The sequence below is a fragment of the Oncorhynchus kisutch genome, linkage group LG5 (assembly GCF_002021735.2).
Source record: "Oncorhynchus kisutch isolate 150728-3 linkage group LG5, Okis_V2, whole genome shotgun sequence".
NCBI lineage: Eukaryota > Metazoa > Chordata > Actinopteri > Salmoniformes > Salmonidae > Oncorhynchus > Oncorhynchus kisutch.
Genome location: NC_034178.2, coordinates 42668008 through 42694816, shown reverse-complemented (window position 1 = coordinate 42694816; position 26809 = coordinate 42668008). Strand labels below are relative to the sequence as shown.

Sequence of the window (26809 nt, the reverse complement as noted above, 5' to 3'; positions counted from 1 at the left end):
CTAAGCTAAGGACCCTGGGACTAAACACCTTCCTCTGCAACTGGATCCTGGACATCCTGACAGGTATTCCTGCTTGGTATGGCAACTGCTCGGCCTCCAACTGCAAGGCACTACAGAGGGTAGTGCGTACGGCCCAATACATCACCTGGGCCAAGCTTCCTGCCATCCAGTATCTCTATGCCAGACGGTGTCAGAGGAAGGCCCTAAAATTTGTCAAAGACTGTTGTCTCTGCTATCGCACGGCAAGCAGTACCGGAGTGCCAAGTCTAGGTCCACGAGGCTTCCAAACAGCTTCTACCCCCCTAGCCCCTCTATTGTTATTTACTGCTGCTCTTTAATTATTTGTTATTCTTATCTCGTACTTTTTTTTGTATTTTCTTAAAACTGAATTGTTGGATAAGGGATTGCAAGTAAGCATTTAATTTGGCACATGTGACAAATAACATTTGATTTAACATTCTTACCAGGTTACCCGTTTGCAAATCACTCTAACAGGCGTGTCCTTAGTGTGATCTTTAACATACTATGAACTCTTTCTGTAAATAAATAATTACATGGATAAATAAATCAATGTTTTAGGCAAATTAGCTTGTATTCCACTGTGGGTCTGGCTAACTTGATCCCAGCTGCATATGTAGGTAATCACCCCTGCCTTTTGGATTGGCTCACAGGCACACAACAAACAAGCTGCCGCCAACACCCCCAAAGCTTTGTCTAATCTGCTGTTTCACTGGGCTCTTGTTCCTCACACAAATATGAAAGTGAATCTCTGCAGCAGAATGCACAGTGGCAGATTAAACTGGGAAGGGTGCCTGCACACTAATGCCCGAGACATTAAGTCTGGGATTTACACTGAAATATAATTCCCAGGGGTGCCTTAAGAGATGTCTTCTTCTGCTGGAGAAGGCAGAAGTTCTCAGATAGAGCTTCAAGAACATTATGGCCTTATTGACCCCTCATTTCAGAAACATCAGGGATTTTTTTTAAACTAGTTTTCTTTCAGATCTTTTCATTTTTTAAAATGTAACCTTCGTTTAACTAGGCAAGTCAGTTAAGAACAAATGATTGTTTACAATGATGGCCTAGGAACAGTGGGTTAAAAAGTTCTTAGGGATGTGCGTCCTGTCAAAGCGACAGATGTAAATCATGCAGCGCCTTGTGTCACCATCGCAGATTTTAGAGAAACAACAAATGTCGGTACATATAAGTGTCTTATATCGGCTGAAAGCTTAAATTCCTGTTAATATAACTGCACTGTAATGCGAAAAAAATGCCATGCTATTGTTTGAGGAGATCTCCTAAAAACAAAACTCTTTTTTTCACTGCGATAGGTTTGATAAATTCAGCTCTGAAAGTGTAATGTGTACTTACATTCTGAAATCTTGCTCTGATTTATCATCCAAAGGGTCACAGAGATAACATGAAGTGTCGTTTTGTTAGATAATTCCTTTTTCATATCCTGAAAAGGTCCATATTGGATGCACGGTCGATTTTGTATTTTCACTCGTTCAATTTGCAAAGAAAGGAATCTGTGAAAATCTCACCCTAAACGTTGTTTCAACCAGTCAAATCACGTTCGTATCTATTCCCCAGAGATCCTAGAATGTAACGAGACTTCACGATATCAGTAGGGGTGTAGTATATCCTATAGGACACCAAATTTGGTCAGAGAGCGACGCCTTCATGGCACGCCGATGACGCAGGTGGCCATCACTTGAACAACTCCATTTTATTATTTTTTATTTTCACCTTTATTTAACCTCTTTGGTAGGCCAGTTGAGAACAAATTCTCATTTACAACTGCGACTTGGCCAAGATAAAACAAAGCAGTGCGACACATATAACAACACAGAGTTATACATGGAATAAACAAACATAGAGTCAATAACTCAATAGAAAAATGTCTATATACAGTGTGTGCAAATGAGGTAAGATTAGGGAGGTAAGGCAACAAATAGGCCGTAGTGGCGAAGTAATAACAATTTAGCAATTAAACAATGGAGTGAGATGTGCAGAAGATTAATGTGCAAGTAGAGATACTGGGGTGCAAAGGAACAAAAAATAAATAACAATATGGGGATGAGGTAGTTGGATGGGCTATGTACAGTGAGCTGCTCTGACAGCTGATGCTTAAAGTTAGTGAAGGAGATATGAGTCAGAAAGTCAGTTTTAAGGGGGTATGTTTGGCAGCATCAGTGAAGGATGCTTTGTTTGCGAAATAGGAAGCCGATTCTAGATGCTTAATGTGAGTCTGGAAGGAGAGTTTACAGTCTAACCAGACAAATAGGTATTTGTAATTATCCACATATTCTAAGTCAGAACCGTCCAGAGTAGTGACTACTCTGGACGGGCGGGCAGGTGTGGGCAACGATCGGTTGAAGAGCATGCATTTAGTTTTACTTGTTTTTAAGAGCAATCGGAGGCCACTGAAGGAGAGTTGTAAATGGCATTGAAGCTCGTCTGGAGGTTAGTTAACACAGTGTCCAAAGAAGGGCCAGAGGTATACAGAATGGTGTCATTTGCGTAAAGGTGGATCAGAGAATCACCAGCAGCAAGAGCACCAATCAGGGTCAAACAAAGCTAGGGTATAGCCAACGAGCTGGGCTTTACGGGAGTATCCAGAAACTATGTATCTGTCGTAAAATGTAGCTACTAACCTTGTACGACAACATGCCTTTTAATTTTGGACCAAAATTATAAGAATATTCAGAGTTATGAAAATATGAAAACTGGTTGTTTTGCAAATGTTGAACTTATAATATGGCTACTGATACTGGAAAATCTTAAGTCCAAGTATAAACATTTGACGATATTCTTGCAGAAAAATGTAATATGAATGCAAATGTCAGCTTCACGATTTGCTCAAATGTACCTGGGTGACTTCCCACTAAATGTCATGTAGCTCGCTCATACTTCAAGATATCCGTCGGAAACTTTGCACATACACTACTGCCATCTTGTGGACAACCAGAGTGATGGCTGGAACAGGGACCTTTCTGCTGCATTTCAAAGATGGTGGTAGAAAAAAACGCAGTTGTTTCTTTCTTTGTATTTTCTTCTACCAGATCTATTGTGTTATATTCTCCTACATTCAATTCACATTTCTACAAACTTCAAAGTGTTTTCTTTCAAATGGTACCAAGAATATGCATATCCTTGCTTCAGGACATGAGCTTCAGGCAGTTAAATTTGGGTATGTCATTTAGGCGAAAATTTAAAAAAAGGGGGCCTTGTTCAGTGGTAGAACGACAGACCTTGTCAGCTCGGAGATTTGATCTAGCAACCTTTTGGTTACTGCCCAATGCTCTAACCACTAAGGCTACCTGCCGCCTCATTACTGTATAATAAACATTAATGTTTTGAATCATGTATCGGATAGTATAAACCTCAATCGCACTTGTAAGATTAATATTATTATTTATTTTAGGCAAACAAAGGCTCAAAAGTGAAGACTTATTTTATGAACACCTCTATTTACAATAGCTTTAATGTATGGGTCAATGCCTCCCCCTGGTGGATGTAATTGAACCTATCAGTGCAGAGTATGTTGCGTTTAAAAGTCAATGATGTTGCATATATTTAGATGAAAATGAATCATCGAATATATGCAATAGTTTGTTTGATTTGATCAAATTACTTTTGTGAAATGATTTGATAAGTTCAACCATGCACGCGTTGTGTTTGTCCTCTCAACGATCCCGTACCTGTAGTGTTGACATGTGTGTTCCTGCAGAGAGCTCTGCTTCCTGACAAAATAAAAGTCCTCTGACAGATATTTGCTGTCTTGTTGTGACACTCACTCACCCACCCGCTCAATAATGGCAGGCAAAAAGGCATTAGTAATCCTCTCTAAGGGTGCAGAGGAGATGGAAACTGTTATACCTGTGGACGTCATGCGTAGAGCTGGGGTTTGTACATTTATCGAGCTAAATTGGATGTTAGATTAGCTAGCTAGGTGGTGCAACATACACAGATCTCAATAGAGTATTGGCTAGCTGGCTCCATTTAGCCTACTAGCCAAAAGCTGCACATTACAGGTAGTTAGTATTCTAGCGGCTATTTTATTTACCTAGTTAGCCACAGTCAAGCTGCAGCCCAGATCTAGATCTGCATGCACGTGTCAAACTAGCTTGGGCTGCAGCTTGACTGTGGCTAACTAGGTAGGTAGCTGATTAGCTAGCTTGATGTTGATATAATTGTCTGGCTAGCTAGCTATTATAATCTAGCCTATTTACAGACATGATTAACAACTCTGCAGTATGCAATCCTTATCTATGGTTAATAAATTAGCTAATGTGTTGTCACGCTGTTAGCTCGTGTGTTGGCATAATCATGTGAGTATAAGGCCACTGCAAATGTCAAAGGTGACTGTGGTGCAGAATAGGAAGCAGATTATATTTTTCTAATTAAAAGTCCCATACTCATATTTGAGTAGTGGGATTTTATGATTAATTTAAGAGGCAATGACTAATGACAGTCTATTGAAGTAGTTGTGCTTTTATTTGTGTCTACATCCTGCAGATTGCTGTGACGTTGGCAGGGTTGACTGGCAAAGACCCCGTGCAGTGCAGCAGAGACATCTACCTTGTTCCTGATTCCAGCCTGGAGGATGCCCGCAAGCAGGTCAGAGCCCTCTCTGCCCTCCTGCCTCCATACCCTTCAATCACATTAGTCCACAGAGCAGGCTGTTCTATGACTTCATAGAGTTTATAATGCACTTTAAAGCATTCTTCATCAATTCATGTTCAAGATTGATGCATCTTAAATTGGTAATAAGAATTTGTTATCTGTGACCTTGTATCTTTTGATGTTTTGGGTTGCAGGGTCCATATGATGTGGTTCTTCTACCAGGGGGGGCTCTCGGTGCCCAGAACTTGTCAGAGGTAGGAATGCACTTAATGTTAAGCATTCATTGCCAGAACTTTTAGTTGACTTATCTCTCCTGTGTGTCCCTGGCATTGCCAATATAACATTGCAGGTGCATACTGTAACATTTGTCCCTTGAATGGTTTTAGTTGTCTTGGGGGACAATTTACGATAGAAATATAAGTCACAATTTTCCTTCATTTAAAATATGAACTTTTTATGATCTTATGATGATTATTGTTTATTAAAAACAAGCACATATATATTTATGCAGTATGACACCATGATACTAATCCACATTTTATTATGGTTTTAGCCCTTATAACTACAAGTTCTGTGGCATTGTCCCACAATTCATTTCAATTCTGTTTTTTTTTGTCATGCTGAAAACAGACTCATCGATGACATTTTTCATAATGTCCACTGCCATTTCATGGGAATTCTTATTCCATCTAGCAGAGGAGCATTTACTGCAGTGTTATAACACACATTCTACATGATAAAGTAGAGAACCTCATCTCTCAGTATGTGGCCCCCATGTTGCTTCTCTTGTAGTCCCCTGCTGTAAAAGAGGTGTTGAAGGACCAGGAGGGCAGGAAAGGGCTGATTGCTGCTGTCTGTGCAGGTACTGTACCTTCTGTGTGAACACACACATCCATCTCTAGTATATTGCAGCTAACACACTCCAGAATGCATCTGTGTCAATGACGTCTGCTGGGGCAAGATTGCTTAGATCATAATCTTGAGTTAAATCGGCAACCGGCAATTTCTGTCAACCAGTGAATGTAGTATAAGATTGGGACTTGGGGCTGTCACATTGTTTTTCCTTTCCGTTATTACTGAGCAGGAAACCAATACAGAATAAGATTTTTCTATGATAGACTAATGTATTATACTTTTACACACATTGACCATTGAAGCTTAGGTTAACATCCACATATAATTGCCATTGACAAAGCCCACTACCCCTGAGACTTTCTACCCGTCTGCCCGCCTGTGCTGATGAAGGGCACTGGAAGGACGTTGTGAATGAGGACATGGGACCCATTTGGCAAAGTGGAGTGAAGGGCATCCTAGAAAAGGGCTGATGTCCCCACAGGAATATATACTGAACCAGCCAAACAGAGAATCAGCAGCAGTGTCACGTTGTGCTCTGCTAATGTGAAAATAATGCATTATATTTCTAATGTGAACAGAGGTATGAAAAGTGCTTGACTCAATTCCTCCATATATAGCAGGTATATAAATGCCATAGCCCCTCCTGTCTCCCATTTCATACTCCCTTCTGAAACATATCACTGGTTTGTCCAAGACCATCCATTTATGCATTATTGTTATCATAAGCCAGGAGTCGTCAGAGAGAGGGGTGCACTACCTCCCTCTTTCTCAGACCTGGCCTGTTCTTGGAGATGGTAGTTTTCCCTTTCTATTTATTAACAGTCTGAGGATGAGCTCACTGCAGTGCTAGGATGTTGCCGATGCTAATGCACCAGACATAAAGTCCATTATTTTTTGACTCTGGTTTTTCCTTCCTCTAAATATGGCATGCAGTGGTAAATTGAAACCATATGTGGTTAGTTTTAGATCCAAGTTTATGGTTCTACTAATGAGTCTGACTTTTAGTGGTGATGTCGCCTCAAAGGAAAACAAAAAGGTGTGTCAATCTGCATGTGAAATTAAGATGTATAGATAGACTTCTCTGGGTTTTTGTGAATAAATCATTTGAGACCTTTGTTGTTCAATGTCCAGAGACGCCATGTCGGTTTTCAACATTTTGACTACAGAGAGAACAGTGTTGGTCTAACTCCTGTCCCCTACTCACCTCAGGTCCCACGGCGCTGCTGGCACATGGTATTGCCTACGGCAGTACGGTCACCACCCACCCTGGTGCGAAGGACAAGATGATGACTGGAGGTAAAGTAAAACAGCCTGGCTACCACAGGGCTAATGTTCAGGCTGATGAATCTCTGCTACTGTACATAGCTTGTTCACAGGCTAACACAGCCACTGTGGTTTTGTTGTTTGTTAGCGGGTTGTTACGCACCAAATACATCCACAGGTAGGAAATATATCTGTATGATAGCTCAGCAGGCTCAGTGTGACAGGAAATGCAGCATATTCTTGCAGTACAATGAGCACATCCAAATTATCGGTACTACTGAACAATGACATAAGCCTGTGGTCTTTTGTGTCCAGCAGAGGGTGCTATAAATGATTTCCATACTTTATGGTAATCATTAATACAAGGTCTTTATGCAGTCTCGTAAACCAGATCCTAGGCCAGGGTTCCTCAACTGGCAGCCCATGGGTGATTTTATTTGGCCCCCCAAATAAAATGGTTAGACATAAAAGACTGTAAAAACACCAGCAAATCAGCTTCAAGTAATTTTACATTTTGGAAATCTGTTCCAAAGTATTCCCACGGATAATAGATATGAGATTGTATACAAATGTAAGCCAGGTTTTGAAATGTTTATATTTAGTTAAATATGATATCTGTTTGGACTTCTTGCGGTCAATTTGCAGTTTACAAATTGTTTGTAATTTTGTTCCAGCCCCCTGACCATTCGCTCAAGAAGATATTGGCACGCAGCTGAATCTAGTTGATCCCAGGTCAAATGCACCAGCATTTGACCTGACTCAAACAGTGAACACAGTAACAGAAATACTTAAAAAATATATATACTGCACAAACGCAAGTTAAGGTGGGGGAAGGGATGTTTTGAAAGGATTAAAACAAAAATGAGTCATCTGATTTGAAGCAGTACTAAATTATCTGCATTTGCAGACTGTTATGCATAACGATAGTGTCTCTCTCTCTACTCACCACTGTTCCTCTCCACTCCCTAGGCCACTACACGTACTCAGAGGCTCGGGTCCAGAAGGATGGCAATCTGATCACCAGCCGTGGGCCAGGAACCAGCTTTGAGTTTGCCCTGGCCATTGTAGAGGAGCTCATGGGGCCAGAGGTTGCTGCTACTGTCAAAGCACCCCTGGTTCTGAAAGACTGAGTGGTGTTGAGTGTCACAAGCTGAAGAACTGAAAGCAGCATGATCAACTTCACCCCACCTACTCAGCACTGTTCATTATGATACACAGGCCAATCATTGTGAACAAAGAATAACAGGATGACAGGATAATAGTAATAACATGGATTGTATTATTGTCTCCTTCTCTTTCCTTCACTGGGATATGTTGCCCAGTGAAGACTAGTAGTTTAGAATGTAGCCACAGCATGAAATAAAAAATACATTTGTGTTTCATCATAACACAGAGAAAAATAATACAAAGGTTATTGATTAATAATCTTACAGAATCGACAAATATAAAATTGAATTGGTAACGTTACAGTGCTGCTACTGGTAGTCTCGATGTTTGAGGTCTACGAGTCGTAAGTCTACAGCAGTATGTAGGTAGGTAGGCTAAACAGCAGATTTGAGAGCTTCAAATAAATATGATTTTAAGGATTGGTAAAAGGGATTGCGAAATCACTGGTGGGCGCGGGAAACCTAGCTGTTCAGTTGATTGACATTGATTATGGCCAATGAAAATCTTTGCATGGTTGTGTCTTCACGTAAATAGCCAGTGAAAACGTCAAATAAACGGGCTTGGATCTGAAGCAGCGTGTGTTGGAGATGTCAAAGCGGTAAGGGGCTGTTGTTTCAGAACCAGAACAGAGGATTGTTGACTTGACAAGAAACAGGTAGGTGCTAGCTAGCTACTGTATACGGTACCAAATCATGTTGTCTCTGTGAATGCGAATGGCGTGGCAATGTAGTCTGGTACTTCCAAGTTATTGTTCACTCACACACAGCCTCAAGTCATATCAAGCAAATGAGTGGGTTAGCTAGCCGGCCAGTTTAGCGCGCTTGCTTGCTATTACACAGTGTATGGTGCTTAATAAACTAGCTAGCAAGTAGCCTACAATTATTAGTTACCTAACCGATGTGTAAATGTGCATTCATTGCTCGTTACTTGTGATTTGACTGAGTGTGCATAGCTAGTACAATAACCACGACAGTAAAATACCGGTGAAGGAGAGACCGCTATACATCATCATTGACAAAAACGTTGTTCATCATCGTTGCCTTTCTAAGTTTTGTGTGCATACGGTAATCGTAGGAAACTCGTGATTGATTATTTAAAGCAAATGTAAACTTCTTGACAGCTCATGAACCAGAGCCTTGAATGCCATTATTGTCTCTGTCTTAAATCTAAACATGTCTAATTAGACGTCTGCAGATTCACACATTCTGCAGTTATTTTTTTCTTGTGATTAAACTAGCACATTTTATTTGTGCCCAGAGGATAAGGTCATTCAATATGACTGCCACGAGAATAACTGTAGCCCAAGGAAAGGGTGCCTTATGTGGGTTGAACCTAAATTTAGGTAATTTGTATATTTGGTTATTAATTAACACCCATCTTGGGGAAAGGAGTGTCCTAGCAGTCGCTACTAATTATTTGTTGAAAACAACATTCCTTCAGTCAGAGAAGCCTGTATTGGATTTACCATGCATAGAAATGCAATTTCTTGTGTAGACCTGGTTGATCAGACGCCTTATCTTCATGGACTGCAGCTGTTCATCCTAACAAGTGGAATCTCAACTTCATTGTAGACACACAAACCAATTTCAATGCCACCTTATGGCAACCGGCTTTACCATTGTTTTACCCAAGCCAGTTTGCTACCTTCACACATAATAGCTGATACATGTTTGTGTCATAACAGTGTAATGTCAGTTGTCATAAGCAGTCAATAACAGTACTAACTGACCGTCAATATCATGAACATTTTATGATGGAGGGTTGAAGGAAAATGTATGGAATTTCAAAGTTGTCGTGTGAGACAGCATTGCTGTACTGTACCTAGATAATAGTAATAGGTGACCCTTTTGAACTACTGTATGCACACCATTTGCTTACTATTAAGTTGATCCTTAATACTTTTTACACTTCTGCTTTTGTGCTCTTTTAACACTCATAGGAGATGTGTGATGATTATAGAACTCCTATTTTCAACTCAAGTTAACTTTGATACAGTATGCTTTGTGATGTTTGTTCCTGTTTTGAGAGTTGAAAGGAAAACAGAAGGCATGGTTGAAAATAAGTGTTAATTGTTCTCAAACAGCAAATCGTTTTTAGCTGACTTGCATCTACACTCTTTTGTGGTAGCCTCTGCAACAGACTGATTCAATGGGACACCACTATAGATTCCAGTGTCAGATAAGCATCTACAATATAAGCAGAGCAGTCAGGAGTCATCCAAATGAAAGGGGAGCTTAAGCATTTTCCTCATACAATACATAACATAGGCCTAAAGAAAGTCGTTGTCGTGTTGGAAGGTGACCCTTCGCCCCAGTCTGATGTCTGAGCACTCTGCAGCAAGTTTTCATCAAGGATCTCCCTGTACTTTGCTGTCGTTCCCTCGATCCTGACTAGTCTCCCAGTCCCTGCCGCTGAAAACATCCCCACAGCATGATGCTTCCACCACCATGCTTCACCATAGGGATGGTGCCAGGTTTCCTCCAGATGTGAGGTTTCCTCCAGATGTGAGTAAATCGGCTGTGTACCTCGGTAGGAGATTTGTGTAGGGTAGTGGAACTTGCTACCCGGAGCTATAGCCTTTTACCCCTGATAGGCTTAGCGACGTGTTTCATTTTTGGACATGTTGGGCATGGTTAATGTTTGTTATTTTTATGTGGTGTCTGTGGACTGAGCAGTTGTCTCTGGGGCACATCCGTGGCTTGGTGGAATTTGCCAGCATGCTGGGAGTTCTATTTCCTTGCCAGCGGGCTACAGTGCGTAAATACCTACCGCAAATCTGCATGAAGACTAGGGTTGAGTTATTGTAGGTTTTGGGGAAGCTCCGTATCTCATCTCTCTTCTGTGGTGCTCAGGGTGATTGCCATTTCTCTGGTTGTGGTCTGATGTGCTCAGCAGAGGAGTTGAGCAAGATTATTTACTTATGACTATGGTGTCTCATGTACACAAGTTCATTCGCTTTCCATCAGAGGACCTGTTAGAATTATGTACTAAAGAACAGCTGTTGAAGATCGCTGAACACTACAAGGTTAAATGATTGAAATTAGTGAAATTCTGTTTAGTTGGAAGTGACTATGAATCGTTGGAAGTGACTATGAATCGTTGGAAGTGACTATGAATCGTTGGAAGTAGCTATGAATCGTTGGGAGTTGTAAAAATTAAGGACCCTGATGTTCTTTTCGTTGGAGTTTGTAGCTGTTGTGGTCTTTTGTGCCATGTTTCTGAATGTTTACGTGACTGACCATTGGTTGGGGTTGTCATGTTCTATCTTTCCTGTCTGTTCCCTCCTGGTCTTGTTTTCTTCTTTCCTCTTAAATATTGCTTCCTATGCGCAAAGGTTGCTGAGGTCTGGGGAGGAGGAGGTTGGTTGGTGCAGGTGGAGGTGTGAACACATAACCCCTCATCAATTTGGGACGCAGAGGCTGTGTCAATTTGGGACGCAGAGGCTGTGTCGTTTTTCCGGGGCCCTTGTTGGTCCCCGGTTTTATGGGGGGGAATGTGACGACCCTCCCACTCTGTCTAGCGTATTCTCTCTTTGTTCTTGTTTCCTTATTAGGATGCCGGTGGGCGAAGTTGGGAGGGTCGTCAGCTACATGGGAAACACCTGGGCCAGGTGTGTCCCAGGATAAATAGACCTCTTCCACATTCATGGGAGAGACTCTCTCCATGCAGACACCTTTCTAGATTGTGTTGTGGTTCTTGGTGGCCTTTTGTTTGTTTGCTTTGGCACCTTTCAACACCCTGCATTATCACATTCATGCATGCAAAACACTCACTTACACTACTGATTACTGATTACACACACCATTTTATATTTTCCTTAGTTGCTTTAGTTAATAAATATATATTTTGTTACTCCTTATCTCCCTTTGTTACGGGCTTTGAGCCGGTTCGTGACAATATGGTTGAATCCGGAAACTATCATTTCGAAAACAAAACGTTTATTCTTTCAGTGAAATACGGAACCGTTCCATATTTTATCTAACAGGTGGCAAGTCTAAATATTGCTGTTACATTGTACAACCTTCAATGTTATGTCATAATAATTCTGGAGAATTAGTTTGAAACGAGCCATGCGGCCCAAACTGTTGCATATTCCCTGACTCTGCGTGCAATGAATGCAAGAGAAGAGACACAATTTCACCTGGTTAATATTTCCTGCTAAACTGTATTTCTTTTAGCTAAATATGCAGGTTTAAAAATATATACTTCTGTGTATTGATTTTAAGAAAGGCATTGATGTTTATGGTTAGGTACATTCGTGCAACGATTGTGCTTTTTTCGCAAATGCACTTTTGTTAAATCATCCCCCATTTGGTGAAGTTGGCTGTCTTTGTTAGGAATAAATAGTATTCACACAGTTCGCAACAAGCCAGGCAGCCCAAACTGCTGCATATACCCTGACTCTTTTGCAAGAAAAGTGACACAATTTACCTAGTTAAAATAAATTAATGTTATCAGGCAATATTAAGTAAATATGCAGGTTTAAAAATATATACTTGTGTATTGATTTTAAGAAAGGCATTGATGTTTATGGTTAGGTACACGTTGGAGCAACGTAAGTCCTTTTTCGGTAATGCGCAATGCATCGAATATATGCAACGCAGGACACGCTAGAAAAACTAGCAATATCATCAACCATGTGTAGTTAATTGGTGATTATGATTGATTGTTTTTCATAAGATAAGTTTAATGCTAGCTAGCAACTTACCTTGGCTTCTTACTGCATTCGCGTAACAGGCAGTCTCCTCGTGGAGTGCAATGAGAGGCAGGTGGTTAGAGCGTTGGACTAGTTAACTGTAAGGTTGCAAGATTGAATCCCCGAGCTGACAATGTAAAAATCTGTCGTTCTGCCCCTGAACAAGGCAGTTAACCCACCGTTCCTAGGCCGTCATTGATAATAAGAATGTGTTATTAACTGACTCGTCTAGTTAAATAAAGGTTACATGTGTCCCCTTCCAAATCATGTACAATCAATTGATTTTACCACAGGTGGACAGTTGTCAGTCTCAAGGATGATCAATGGAAACAGGATGCACCTGAGCTCAATTTCAAGTCTCATAGCCAAGGGCTGAATACTTATGTAAATGTGATATTTCTAAAAACATGTTTTTGCTTTGTCATTATTGGGTATTGTGTGTAGATTGATGAGGAAAAGAAACCATTTAATTAATTCTAGAATAAGGCTGTAACGTAACAATATGTGGGAAAAGTCAAGGGGTCTGAATGCTTTCCGAATGCACTGTACATAAATGTATATGTATATGATATGTTATTCAAGCTTATGCTAAAATTCAAAAGCAGCGAAACTCAAACGTCATTAACATCTGAATTGATGCCACGATAAGGCTTCAAACATCATCAGAGGGTACCCTCTGGCACAGTCTTATTCATGTCACTATGTTGTCATCTTCCAGTTGGATAGCTTATTTATGACATGTTACATGTTTTTCCTGTTGGACATGCATGGTAGCATGTATTATTCTGCTTGAGCAGCTGTACAGTAGAGAGCTGGAGGCCTGTATGCCTTCCTATTTCTGGACTGGGTGGGGGAGGGCCAGGGTGAAGTGACTTTGACTCATTGGTTAAATGATGCAATTATAGAAATCGGTGAATCACCTGATTAGACCCCCCCCCTATAGAGAAATGAAGAGGTTATTCTTGTTTTCTCAGGTAGGCCTAGTGAACTCAATTGGCAAACCATTTGCATCAGATACGCTACACAAGAGATGGACACATGAAGAGGAATAACATCTCAATGCGACATGAAGCATTGAGATGTTGTTTACCTTCCATGTAGGCACTTAACATCAGTAAACAAACTGACACAGTTTTGACTGTGGTGCACATCAGAGTTCACTGCCTGGCATACCATTGAAAATGTGGTTATTGAAGAAAGCAGAGCACCAGTTGAATTGACATTGGCCTACCACTTCACGACTGCACAGTATGACACTCAGGCTTTGTTTTTGTTGTGTACAATATTTGACACAAAGTTATCCCCGATAGGCTAATTAGCATAGACTGAAGCCCTTGATTGGGAAGGAACATTGTTGGGAACATTGTTTGGAGAGCTCTTTGAGTTGTGGTGTCTCCAGAGCCGGATGATCAAGTACTTATTTCTGGAGATGTTATGACAAGGTAATTGAAGCGATTCATTAGATTTCGATCTAGAACATTTCCAATTGCAGGGGTTAATGAGAATGTCTGAACTCTATTAGTGGGTATGGCACTCATCACTATATCAATTATTAGGCCGTCTGCTGTGCGCCTGTGATAATGTAATTAGGATTTGCATAAGCAAAATATACCAAGCCAGACATTTATAGCTGGAATTCTATCATAGAATGGCTGCCATGTTTGCCGTTACAGCTCAAATACTCAAGGGCAGCCCACTGTAAGCAGGCTAATATGTATGAGGCTATAAATGTGTTAGTGCTGAGCGATTAACCACAATTGGGGGGAGAGGGGGGGGGGGGTTTATTAAACAACTAATTGAATGACATCGGTTTCAATTACTTGAGTTCCATTTTATTACGTTTTTGTGTGTGCCCAATGCGTGTTTTCTCAAGAGTGAAATCAAATCATACACAAGAGAAATCTGAGAAATCACGTTTAGAACTATGTGGGACGCTAGGCTGAAGGGAGTTGTTGTTTGCATTAAGAAAATATTCAACCTAGTTTGGTGCAGGAACGTGGTAATTAACTGCAATGACCATAAGCCATTGCCCCAGTTTTTTCAGTGTCAATAGACTGATCAGAGAGGAAGAGGCGATGCGAGGTTTCACTCTCGCCAAAATCTGTCCAAAATAAGCATAATGTGATTCAATGGGCTTATTTTGGACCTAAGCTTGTCGCTTGCCTTCCAGCCTTTTGGACAACGACTCCCATTGTTAGGGCATAGACATGAACGTCTCGTCATTAGATACAGATCATGTTAGGTTAGATACATACAGACCGCATAAACCGCATGAGAAAGGAATGTACACAACACATAAAGAGGGGGCCAGAGACAGCTTGTGAAAGTATACCTTATCTTTGAAGAAGTAGTTAAGTGATTTCATCAGACAGCTCTGCAGCATACTTTTTTATTTAACCTTCATTTAACTAGGCAAGTCAGTTAAGAACAACTTCTTATTTTCAATGACGGCCTAGGAACAGTGGGTTAACTGCCTTGTTCAGGGGCAGAACAACAGATTTTTACCTTGTCAGCTCGGGGATTCAATCTTGCAGCGGCTTGCTGACTGATACTGCCTGAGCAGAGATGAGATGACTACTTTAAAGAATTAAAACGAATAAAGTAATCAAATAAAAACAAAGTAATATACACAAATTAATATTGTATTATTTCATAGTAATTTTCTTGTTTGATGTTTACCCAATGTGAACCTGGTGGAGACAATGGAATATTTTCAATGTTTTGGCAATTACATTTTCAATATTTTTGGCTTTGGGATATCCATTTAAAATGCTTTAAAATCATTGTAATCGGAAACCGTGTGTAGAAAAGGCGTTGAGTTGGTGGAATAATCCTTTATAAAATTCATTGCCATTTACTCAGCTGGGCCAGGGGCTCTTTAATTAGGTCAGGTGGAAATGTCCGACAGATCTCAACTCCATAAAAGGAGGAAATTGCCATCGCCTGATCTCGCTGCTTTCTCTTCCTTAACTCCATCTGATCCAGAAGTTCTGTGCGTCCATGAATCCACACTACTCAGTAAATATACCACTTTATGGTTAAAGGAATTCCTGCCTCAGTCTCATCCATTCCTCTGTCACCTGACACGTGACCACCTGTTCACTTTCACTGTCAGTCATCCTACCTGTCCAGCTACCCACACAGATTCCACTAATCTTTCACGTTAATTTTTTTTTTTAAATCAAACTGAACCAACCTCATAAAGCACTAATCGCTCAGCACTAAAATGTGTCCTCCCCAATCAGTATTTCCCAGCATTCAAAATGTTCACTTCACGCTACCCCTCTACACCAACAAAGTATTGGAGTTGTAGGCCTAGCTAGTTGCACAGTCACCTCTTTCTTATGTATGTCATTAGAGACCGGTCACTTCAGTCCAGTGAGGACTGAATCATTGCATTCCATACTATGTTATGGGCTTAGTGTGGCATGAAATGCTCTGTATAATTCAAGAAGTTATAGACTAATGCCTCAGCCTGTTATTTGTTTGCTTAATACCTGTTGCTTGTACAGTGTGTAGTAATCCCCAATGAGAGTTGGCAAAGACTTACTGGCTTCTGTGGCTGTCTCACGAGTAGGCATGGGCCGTATATCGTACAATGTCTTCAGAAAGTATCTATACCCCTTGACTTTTTCCACGTTTTTTGTTACAGCCTGAATTTAAAATGTATCAAAATGAGATTTTGTGTCACTGGCCTACACACAATACACCATAATGTTAAAGTGGAATTATGTTTTTAGAATTGTTTTACAAATGAATTATAAGTGAAAAGCTGTAATGTCTTGAGTCAATAAGTATTCAACCCATTGTTATGGCAAGCATAAATAAGTTCAGGAGTAAACATTTGCTTAACTTTTTATGGCTGCAGGGGCAGTATTGAGTAGCTTGGATGAAAAGGTGCCCATTGTAAACGGCCAGCTCCTCAGTCTCAGTTGCTAATATATGCATATTATTATTAGTATCGGATAGAAAACACTCTAAATTTTCCAAAACTGTCAAAATATTGTCTGAGTATAACAGAACTGATATTGCAGGCAAAACCATGAGGAAAATCAAAACAGGAAGTGGCTTCTATTTTGAAAACTCCATGATCCATAGCCTCCCTTTGCTGGATTTAAAGGGATATGAACCAGATTCCTTTTCCTATCGCTTCCTCGAGGTGTCAACAGTCTTCAGACATAGTTTCAGGCTTTTATTTTGAAAACTGAGCCAGAACGATAACATCGCGTCAAGTGGTCACATGGGTTTTGCTCACGCAACAGAGTTCGGATAGGTATTGCTTTTCCCTCTCCTACTGTGAAAGACATTTGGGGTTGATATATTATCGATTATATATTTTCAAAACAACCTGAGGATTGATTTATTAAAAACATTTGACATGATTGTGTGGACATTATGGAAACTATTTGGAATTTTCGTCTGCGTTGTCGTGACCGCTCTTTCCTGTGGATTTCTGAACATAACGCGCCAAACAAACGGAGGTATTTTGGATATAAAAATAATCTTTATGGAACAAAAGGAACATTTGTTGTGTAACTGGGAGTCTCGTGAGTGAAAACATCCGAAAATCATCAAAGGTAAATTATTAATTTGATTGCTTTTCTGATTTTCGTGACCAAGTGTACTTAATGTTTTGTCGTGCGATCGATAAACTTACACAAATGCTTGCTTTCGCTGTAAAGCATAATTTCAAAATCTGACACGACAGGTGGATTAACAAAAGGCTAAGGTGTGTTTTCCTATATTGCACTTGTGATTTCATGAATATAAATATTTGTAGTAATATTTATTGAATGTAGCGCTATGCTATTCAGCGGTTGTTGATGACACTTATCCCGTTAGTGGGATTGCAGCCCTAACAAGTTAACAAGTCACATAAGTTGCAAGGACTCACTCTGTGTGCAATAATAGTGTTTAACGTGATATTTGAATAACTTTTATCTATAAGGACCCTCAGTCGTCCAGTGAAGTTCAAAAACAGATTCAACCAGAAAGACCAGGGAGATTTTCCAATGCCTCACAAAGAAGTTCACCTATTGGTAGATTTTTTATTATACATTTTTAATAACAGACATTGAATATCCCTTTAAGCATATTGAAGTTATTAATTACACTTTGGATGGTTTATCAATAAACCCAGTCACTACAAAGATACAGTTGTCCTTCCTAACTCAGTGGATGGAGAGGAAGGAAACCGCTCAGGGATTTCAGTGGGGACTTTAAAACAGTTACAGAGTTTAATGGCTGTAACAGGAGAACTGAGGATGGATCAACATCATTGTAGTTTCTCCACAATAGTAACTTAAATGACAGTGTGAAAGGAAGGAAGCCTGTACAAAATAAAAATATTCCAAAACATGCACCCTGTTTGGGCACTAAAGTAAAACTGCAAAAAATGTCTCAAAGAAATTACATTTACTGTATGTCCTTATGTTTGGGGCAAATCCAACACAACACATCACTAAGTCCCACTCTTCATATTTTCAAGCATGGTGGTGGCTGCATCATGTTATGGACATAGGTTCCCTCTAAACTGCACGCAGGCATGCTGTAGCCCCAAGACAGCCATGCAGCTCCCTGAGCCTGCAGTGCAGAATAAAAATCACATGGTAGACAAGCACAAGATTGAACTTCAGTTTCCCCTGTTAGTTAACACTATCAACATTTCCCTTTACTGTGGCAATTGTGATCGAATCAACGCAATGTTAGCTACTTTCAATGCAACATACCAAAACAAAACCAACTATGCAAGAGATTTTGTTGTAGGCAGAACGCATCGGAGTAGGATTCTATTGCATTGACACTGTACTCTACATTGACAATCAGAGCTGCCATAGGCCTATATGCAAATATACCATTGCCGTTGATCTGTGCGTTTACTTTGAACTGGACTGTTTACAGCACGGGTGGTCGTGAGTAGATGCGCTTGTTTGGAGATCAAACCTGCATGTAGCTATGTTTTGTTAATAAAAATGGAAAGGGGGATACCTAGTCAGTTGTACAACTGAATACCTTCAACTGAAATGTGTCTTCCTGCATTTAATCCAACCCCTCTGAATCAGAGAGGTGCGAGGGGCTGCCTTAATCGATATCCACGTCTTCGGCGCCCGGGAACAGTGTGTTAACTGCCTTGCTCAGGGGCAGAATGACATATTTGTATCTTGTCAGCTCGGGGATTCGATCCAGAAACCTTTCGGTTACTGGCCCAACGCTCTAATATCCTTTGCTAGTTAGTGAGTTATTATCCCAGTTATAGATCATTTGTAGTCAGCAATAGGGGAGTGATTGCTTCCTACAAGAGCACAAAACGTGTACATTTCTGTCCATCTTTGAAATCAAGTTTTTTTTCTTCTTAAAGGGCAGTGTTGTATTTTGGGATTGAATAAGCTAAGTAGCCATAGGCAGACGGTAGCATAATTTGTCTGATTCTCTGGAATAATAATTTATTTTATTTTCTAAAGTAGTTTCTTGCATTTTCAGTCACCTCCTTCTTTTCAAAAGTCTCATGAAATGTAGGCAGGCCTTCATTGAACACCACATATTGGCTGCTAATGTAGGCTGAATGATAAAACAGCTACTTCTCTGTTAAAATGTTATGGGATGCATTTTCTCCATTGTTTTAATGGTAAGTCACTCTGGTAGACCTACATTTTGATCAAATAACCACAGTAGCCTACTTGGCCACTGTTAAAACTGTAACTTAAAGTGGGTACAGCCTCAGTGTTTCAAGTTTGTGCTCAGCAGACCTGAAATTACCTCAGTGCATCGAAAAATTTGTGGGAACATTGGTTATGTCATCGGCAAGGACTATTGAGTTTTTTATAATTAAAATAAATGGAATAGAGCTAAGCACAGGCACAATCCTAGAGGAAAACCTAGTTGTCTGATTTCCAACAGATACTAGGAGACAAATTCACCTTTCAGCACGACAATAACCTAAAACACAAGGCCAAATATACACTGGAGTTGCTTACCAAGATGATATTGAATATTTCTGAGTGGCCTGGTTACAGATTTGACTTAAATTGGCTTCAACATCTATGGCTAGACTTGAAAAGGGCAGTTTAGCAATGACCAACAACCAACTTGAGAGCTTGTACAATCCAGGTGTGTGAAGCTCTTAGAGACTTACCCAGTAGGACTCACAGCTGTAATTGCTGCCAAAGGTGAGTCTAACGTGTATTGGCTCAGGGCTGAGAGTACTTATGTAAATTACATTTCTGTATTTCATTTTCAATACATTTGAAAAAATGTCAAAACATGTTTACACTTTGTCATAATTTTTTACATTATGAGGAATTGTGTGTCGATGGGTGATTAAAAAACTAATATTTAAACTATTTTGAATTCAGGCTGTAACGCCTCTGAAGGCACTGTGTATACCATACACCAGGGTATTTGGAAATAGCCACGGGATGGTTTTTCAATATTGATTTCAACTTATTTCTTAGTATTTTAAAATAAATTTGAATATTTGTAAGTAAATATCTGCAGTCAACATGTGCGATACATTTGGATATAAAGAATATTGCGTTTTTCATTTAACCTGTCACATAATTTTTCATTATGAAGTTTACCGGTAGTCCCGGTTTGTGGTGTTTGGTTACAAGCACACAATGACAAGAGACCGAAACTTTGTGTCACAAACTTTTGTGCAGCACGTGCCAGGCAATCTATTTACAGTATGGAATTCACAACTAATTGTTTGCCAGCTAAATAACTAAATAGTTACAAGTTAACTGTCTAAAATGAGCTAAATCCTCTAAAGTTGTGCATTTGGTTTGCTAATTTAGTAGCTAGTTAGCTATATAGCTAAATGGTTAGCTATATAGCTAAATGGTTAGCTTCTTGTAAAAAAAATCAAGCTACGTATGATAACAGCAGAGAACCCCCTCCTGATTGCATTTACTTGTTAGCATTGCTAACCTTCAGATTACAGAGTCCCAATGGGTTTGAAAATGGCACCCCTTGTTTTCAGTGCCGGTATTACCGAATATCCCAGTATGGCACAAGGTTGGTATGGAGGTAAAACAAATCGGAATACCGCCCAATCCAACTCAGGAGCAATCCTTTTAGGACAGCAGGCTCACTCACTCGCCATGATGCATCAGTCAGAGGCACTGATGAACAACTCAACCTGTTTTCATTGATTTGCAAAGATGCAATCTAAATGTCCTCATCTACTGTACATAGCTAGAGTTTGACCACTCCTTTTATTTTTGGTTTCCTGTGGCATTACCATATAATAATGAGTAAATTAATCTAGCTGTTCAATGGTAGCCTAATGTAAATTAATCTGACCATTCTAATTAGCCAATCTGTTCTAATATAATTGAACATAGCAGGCCATACTAATGAACCTATTTCTACTGAGTAGGCCATGCTGAGATGAATCCCATTATACTGATGTATAGGCTATTATTATACGTACCACCATTAGGCCCTAGGGCTATATGTGAATCCAGATAAACTAATACGAGAGCATTTTGGTCTCAGTTATGCACCTTGCATTTCTGTGCTGTCCCTGGGTAGTGAGTGAGAGGTTAGTGTAATTGGTTGGGCTGTTCTGAAGTACCCAGCTGCTAGTACCCAGCTGCTAGGACCATGCCCCAGGACTACCTGACATGATGACTCCTTGCTGTCCCCAGTCCACCTGGCCATGCTGCTGTTCCAGTTTCAACTGACCTGAGCCCTAGGACCATGCCCCAGGACTACCTGACATGATGACTCCTTGCTGTCCCCAGTCTACCTGGCCATGCTGCTGCTCCAGTTTCAACTTCCACCTGACTGTGCTGCTGCTCTAGTTTCAACTGTTCTGCCTTATTATTATTCGACCATGCTGGTCATTTATGAACATTGAACATCTTGACCATGTTCTGTTATAATCTCCACCCGGCACAGCCAGAAGAGGACTGGCCACCCCACATAGCCTGGTTCCTCTCTAGGTTTCTTCCTAGGTATTGGCCTTTCTAGGGAGTTTTTCCTAGCCACTGTGCTTCTCCACCTGCATTGCTTGCTGTTTGGGGTTTTAGGCTGGGTTTCTGTACAGCACTTTGAGATATCAGCTGATGTACGAAGGGCTATATAAATAAATTTGATTTGATTTGATTTAGTGAGGAGGGCAAATACTTAAGCACCTGGCAGGAACAGGAGCCACGCCCAGCCCTCCCTCATGGTGCTGTCTGGCTCCGATTCAGAGCGGAGCATCCTAATACACTTCAGATACTCACTCTGGTTACAGAGCAGCATACAGAACACCAGCACCTGGGAGCAATGGAGGTGGAGATGGGGGTTATGTAAGAGCTGCAGGAATATAGGTCAGTTTAGACCATTTCTGAATCGTGTCACTGAATCAAGCTAGATCTATTACACGTTTATCAATGTGTAATATGCAACTTGGCAGATACCATTTTCCTTCCTGAGTCATAATGAAGGAACAGGGATTGTAGAAGAAGCCCAAGTAGCGTTCTCCTTGACCTATCTAAGGTTCCTCAAACTACTCAATGAAAATGCATGGATCTGTTCTAATTCAGCATGGCACAGTTCCTCTGGATGCATAGCTGTCTGAGTGACACCCTTCACTGCTGAGACATGTGAAAAGGGTGGAGTCGAGGTGGAGCTGCTGGAACAGAAGCTGGTGATGTCGTGACCGGGCTTTAGCTCGGAGAGAGAGGCCAAGGACAGTAGTGCACAACAGTAGAGCCACATTAGTCCCCCGGGGTTCTGGGCTTCACACACACGGAGGCACACTAACACAATCAGGGAAACTGAGCTGAAAACCATAGCCCCACAAACATACGCAGAGAAAATAAACAAAAAGAGGAAGAGTAAAGCAATGAATTAGATATTTTGCCAAGTTCCAAATGTAGGCTTATTGACCTGCTCTTATTCATTTTGAATGGCTTGTTTCACTAGAATTGGAACTTGGACTGCTATTGAGCTTCATTGGCCAATGCTTTCCTATGGTCCAGATAACATTTGTAAACAGCTACATTTCCCAAGCACACATACGCTTGATTAAATTTGCCAGTCTTTAAACCCAATCCATGGCTTTTGTTTGTGTTTCAGTGATAAGCTACACAGGCTTGCCCTTCTGTCTAAGAAAATGGTTCCCTGCCATCAGAAGGCTGAAAAGGCACACGCTGCTATTGTCTCCTTCCTCTCCAATCATAATTTAATTCATATTGGAGGAAGCTATTTCCCACTTCCATCTCTTCTCCTCACCTTCTGTCTGTCTCTCGCGGTCTCCCTCTGTTCCTCCGCATGCTTACTCTAGCGCTGACAGTGCAAAGGGAGGTGTGTGTGTGGGAGGGAGGGAGTGCCTTTAATGCATCTGTTCTCATTGACTCACACTGACTCTCTAGGTTCACTCATCACACACACATTCATTCTGTCTCTCTCTCTGTCTTTCTCTATCCCTCCCTCTCCTTGTCTCAGTCTTTCTGTCTCATGCTCAGACAGACATGCCCATTCTTTCAGTTGCTCAGACACACAGCCACTGACACAGGAACACATACTAGAGGGGAAGGCATCCACCAGTCCTCTCATTCTTCCTCACTCTTCACTCCTCTCGTCTCGCTGTGTTTTTCTTCTTGGAAGCTGGCTGTTCCGTCCCTGCTCTGCTCTACCTCAATCCCAGCCCTACTTCAGGAGGCTCAGATTGCTGCGCCAGGAATCGGCAGCAGCCAGCGCACTGAGCAGAGGTGGGTGTTAGACTAGACTAGATCATCATGGCTGAGGCGCCACTCTCCACCATCTCTCCCTCTATCTCTTCTCCCTCTCCTCTGAACGACTGTGTAGATGTGTTGTAGCACAGAGCAGATAGCATACAATGCTGCAATATTCTGTCTTTGTTTATACCTCTCTCACGATCTCTGTGCTTCCTTCTATATCTGTCCATCCGCTGGTTTGATGCTCTTGCTGCACTGAGTGGCGTCTGTGCATACCATATTACACTGGGTGTATTTCTACTCTGTCTCCCCCGTCTCTCTGTCTGTCATGTTTTATGCATGTCCTGTTCTCTTAAATGAATCCCAGGGACTGGCCATGGTGTCAGATTTATAGAGAACCACCTTAAAATAGCTTTGCAGTGAGGGTACAGACACACACAGTCTGTGGTGAGTTTTGAGCTGGAACCCTTACCTGCTCCTGTCTGCTGCAGTGCCCATCTGTTGCAGACAATGTCGTCTTTATGCAACAAACTCCAGCTAGACATGTAAAGAAACATTTTTTATAATGTTGTAGTGTTGGTGACCCAAAGGTTGTGACAGTTGGCTGTGGTAGGCTGGCTATGTGTTATTCTATGAAAGTGGGCACTCGCACGCGCGCGTGTGTGTATACACTCATGCTGAGGTTGGAGCAGCGGACAAGGATGCTGAGGCTGCTTTTGAGCTCTGGGCTCTGGTCCAAGGCGGGGGCGAGCAGCACTAGGGGGAGGTGAGGAGAGGCAGGTTGCAGGGGTTTGGTGCAGTAAGTTGTTTCATGTAGCTAGCAGCAGCAGAGAAAGGAGAGCAAGGCAGATCTGTGTTGATACTGAATATCCTTAGGTGAGTTTTACTCTAGCCGAGACCTATGTGACAAGATTTGAAAACAGTTATACTGTTAGTCTAGTCACTCTGGATAAGAGGTTCTGCTAGATGACACCAAAAATGTTTTATGACAAAGTCGTGAATGCTTTGTGTGCCTGTTGGGATGACTGTAGGCTATGCATTTATCCTAGATTAACACAACTGTAAAGATGTTTCTGTGCCCAATGTCCTTCATAAATGTTATGTTCTGTCCACCTGGAAAGGGCCTACTATAGGGCTTTGGTAAGGACCACTGGGTGTAATTACAAGTAAATGTTTAAGGCCTAATGTCTGATCTCTAGTTACAAGCACAGAGTTTCAGAGACTGATGTAACTGTAGCGCAGCATCAGACGACAGGGGGATGACCAGACTGATACACAATACAGTAGTCATACAAAGGAGAGCTTCCTGGATTCTTCTGAGGGAGTCTTCCCTGAACAGAGCTCTTTAATAATCCTCAAGTCAAGATGTAGTGGCCAGTCTAGCTTCATAAGAGCTGTTAGACACACACACACACACACACACACAATTGTCATACCTTAAAAAGTTACTCAAGTGGAAGTCACCCAATAAAATACTACTATTTGGTTCTAAATATACTTAAGTATCAAAAGTACTTATATTAAGCAAAGCAGACAGCACCATTTTCTTGTTTTTTAAATGTACAGATAGCCAGTGGCACAGTCCAACACTCAGGCATCATTTACTAAAGATTCATTTGTGTTTAGGGAGTCTGCCGGATCAGAGGCAGAAGGGATGACCACGTGTTCTCTTGATAACTCTGTGAATTGGACCATTTCCTGTCTTGCTAAGCATTCAAAATGTACTTTTGGGAGTCAGGGAAAATGTAGGGAGTACAAGGTGGTGCAGTGGTCTAAGACACTGCATCGCAGTGCTAGCTGGGTCACTATTCTGGGTTCAAGTCCAAGCCCTGTCACAGCCGGCCGCGACCGGGAGACCAATGGGGTGGCGCACAATTGGCCCAGCATCGTCCAGGTTAGGGGAGGGTTTGGCCGGCAGGGATGTCCTTGTCCCATTGCGCACTAGCGACTCTTGTGGCGGGCTGGCCGCAGTGCATGCTGACATTAGTGGGTTAAGTGGGCATTGTGTCAAGAAGCAGTGTGGCCTGGTTGGGTTGTGTTTCGGAGGACACACGGCTCTCGACCTTTGCCTCTCCCGAGTCCGTAAGGGAGTTGCAGCGATGGGACAAGACTGTAACTGCCAATTGGGGCGAAAAAGGGGTAAGAAAATATACATATATGTGTATATACAGTGCCTTGCGAAAGTATTCGGCCCCCTTGAACTTTGCGACCTTTTGCCACATTTCAGGCTTCAAACATAAAGATATAAAACTGTATTTTTTTTGTGACGAATCAACAACAAGTGGGACACAATCATGAAGTGGAATGACATTTATTGGATATTTCGAACTTTTTTAACAAATCAAAAACTGAAAAATTGGGCGTGCAAAATTATTCAGCCCCTTTACTTTCAGTGCAGCAAACTCTCTCCAGAAGTTCAGTGAGGATCTCTGAATGATCCAATGTTGATAAATACAATCCACCTGTGTGTAATCAAGTCTCCGTATAAATGCACCTGCACTGTGATAGTCTCAGAGGTCCGTTAAAAGCGCAGAGAGCATCATGAAGAACAAGGAACACACCAGGCAGGTCCGAGATACTGTTGTGAAGAAGTTTAAAGCCGGATTTGGATACAAAAAGATTTCCCAAGCTTTAAACATCCCAGGGAGCACTGTGCAAGCAATAATATTGAAATGGAAGGAGTATCAGACCACTGCAAATCTACCAAGACCTGGCCATCCCTCTAAACTTTCAGCTCATACAAGGAGAAGAATGATCAGAGATGCAGCCAAGAGGCCCATGATCACTCTGGATGAACTGCAGAGATCTACAGCTGAGGTGGGAGACTCTGTCCATAGGACAACAATCAGTCGTATATTGCACAAATCTGGCCTTTATGGAAGAGTGGCAAGAAGAGAGCCATTTCTTAAAGATATCCATAAAAAGTGTCGTTTAAAGTTTGCCACAAGCCACCTGGGAGACACACCAAACATGTGGAAGAAGTTGCTCTGGTCAGATGAAACCAAAATTGGACTTTTTGGGAACAATGCAAAACGTTATGTTTGGCGTAAAAGCAACACAGCTCATCACCCTGAACACACCATCCCCACTGTCAAACATGGCGGTGGCAGCATCATGGTTTGGGCCTGCTTTTCTTCAGCAGGGACAGGGAAGATGGTTAAAATTGATGGGAAGATGGATGGAGCCAAATACAGGACCATTCTGGAAGAAAACCTGATGGAGTCTGCAAAAGACCTGAGACTGGGACAGAGATTTGTCTTCCAACAAGACAATGATCCAAAACATAAAGCAAAATCTACAATGGAATGGTTCAAAAATAAACATATCCAGGTGTTAGAATGGCCAAGTCAAAGTCCAGACCTGAATCCAATCGAATCTGTGGAAAGAACTGAAAACTGCTGTTCACAAATGCTCTCCATCCAACCTCAGTGAGCTCGAGCTGTTTTGCAAGGAGGAATGGGAAAAAATGTCAGTCTCTCGATGTGCAAAACTGATAGAGACATACCCCAAGCGATTTACAGCTGTAATC

The 26809-nt window shown here is 41.3% G+C and overlaps 2 protein-coding genes across 7 annotated transcripts in view; both read left to right on the top strand.

Annotated features, from left to right (window-relative positions):
* The first annotated feature begins 3736 nt into the window (after positions 1–3736).
* On the top strand, positions 3737–8485 carry LOC109891059 (protein/nucleic acid deglycase DJ-1). The gene is made up of 6 exons (XM_020483351.2): positions 3737–3908; positions 4522–4623; positions 4824–4883; positions 5422–5491; positions 6694–6780; positions 7717–8485. Exons 1-6 carry the CDS (start codon positions 3819–3821, stop codon positions 7875–7877), a joined length of 570 nt encoding a protein of 189 aa, XP_020338940.1. The 5' UTR covers positions 3737–3818; the 3' UTR covers positions 7878–8485.
* Positions 8465–26809, top strand: part of LOC109891058 (voltage-gated potassium channel subunit beta-2) — a 153623-nt gene continuing 135278 nt past the window's right edge. For 2 of the 6 annotated variants that reach the window (XM_031825111.1, XM_031825109.1), the window contains exon 1: positions 8465–8569. The gene's annotated coding sequence lies outside the window, so the exon portion shown is untranslated. Of the gene's footprint in view, positions 8570–22953; positions 23314–24087; positions 24157–26809 lie in introns of those variants that run through there. The other 4 variants (XM_031825107.1, XM_031825106.1, XM_031825108.1 and 1 more) reach the window with 3 other exon arrangements.

Excerpts from the sequence above, each read along its gene's own strand:
- LOC109891059 (XM_020483351.2), top strand. The coding sequence starts at position 3,819 with ATGGCAGGCAAAAAGGCATTAGTAATCCTCTCTAAGGGTGCAGAGGAG. Across the intron at positions 4,624-4,823 it reads TGGAGGATGCCCGCAAGCAG|GGTCCATATGATGTGGTTCT; the intron begins GTCAGAGCCCTC and ends TTTGGGTTGCAG. Across the intron at positions 4,884-5,421 it reads GTGCCCAGAACTTGTCAGAG|TCCCCTGCTGTAAAAGAGGT; the intron begins GTAGGAATGCAC and ends CTTCTCTTGTAG.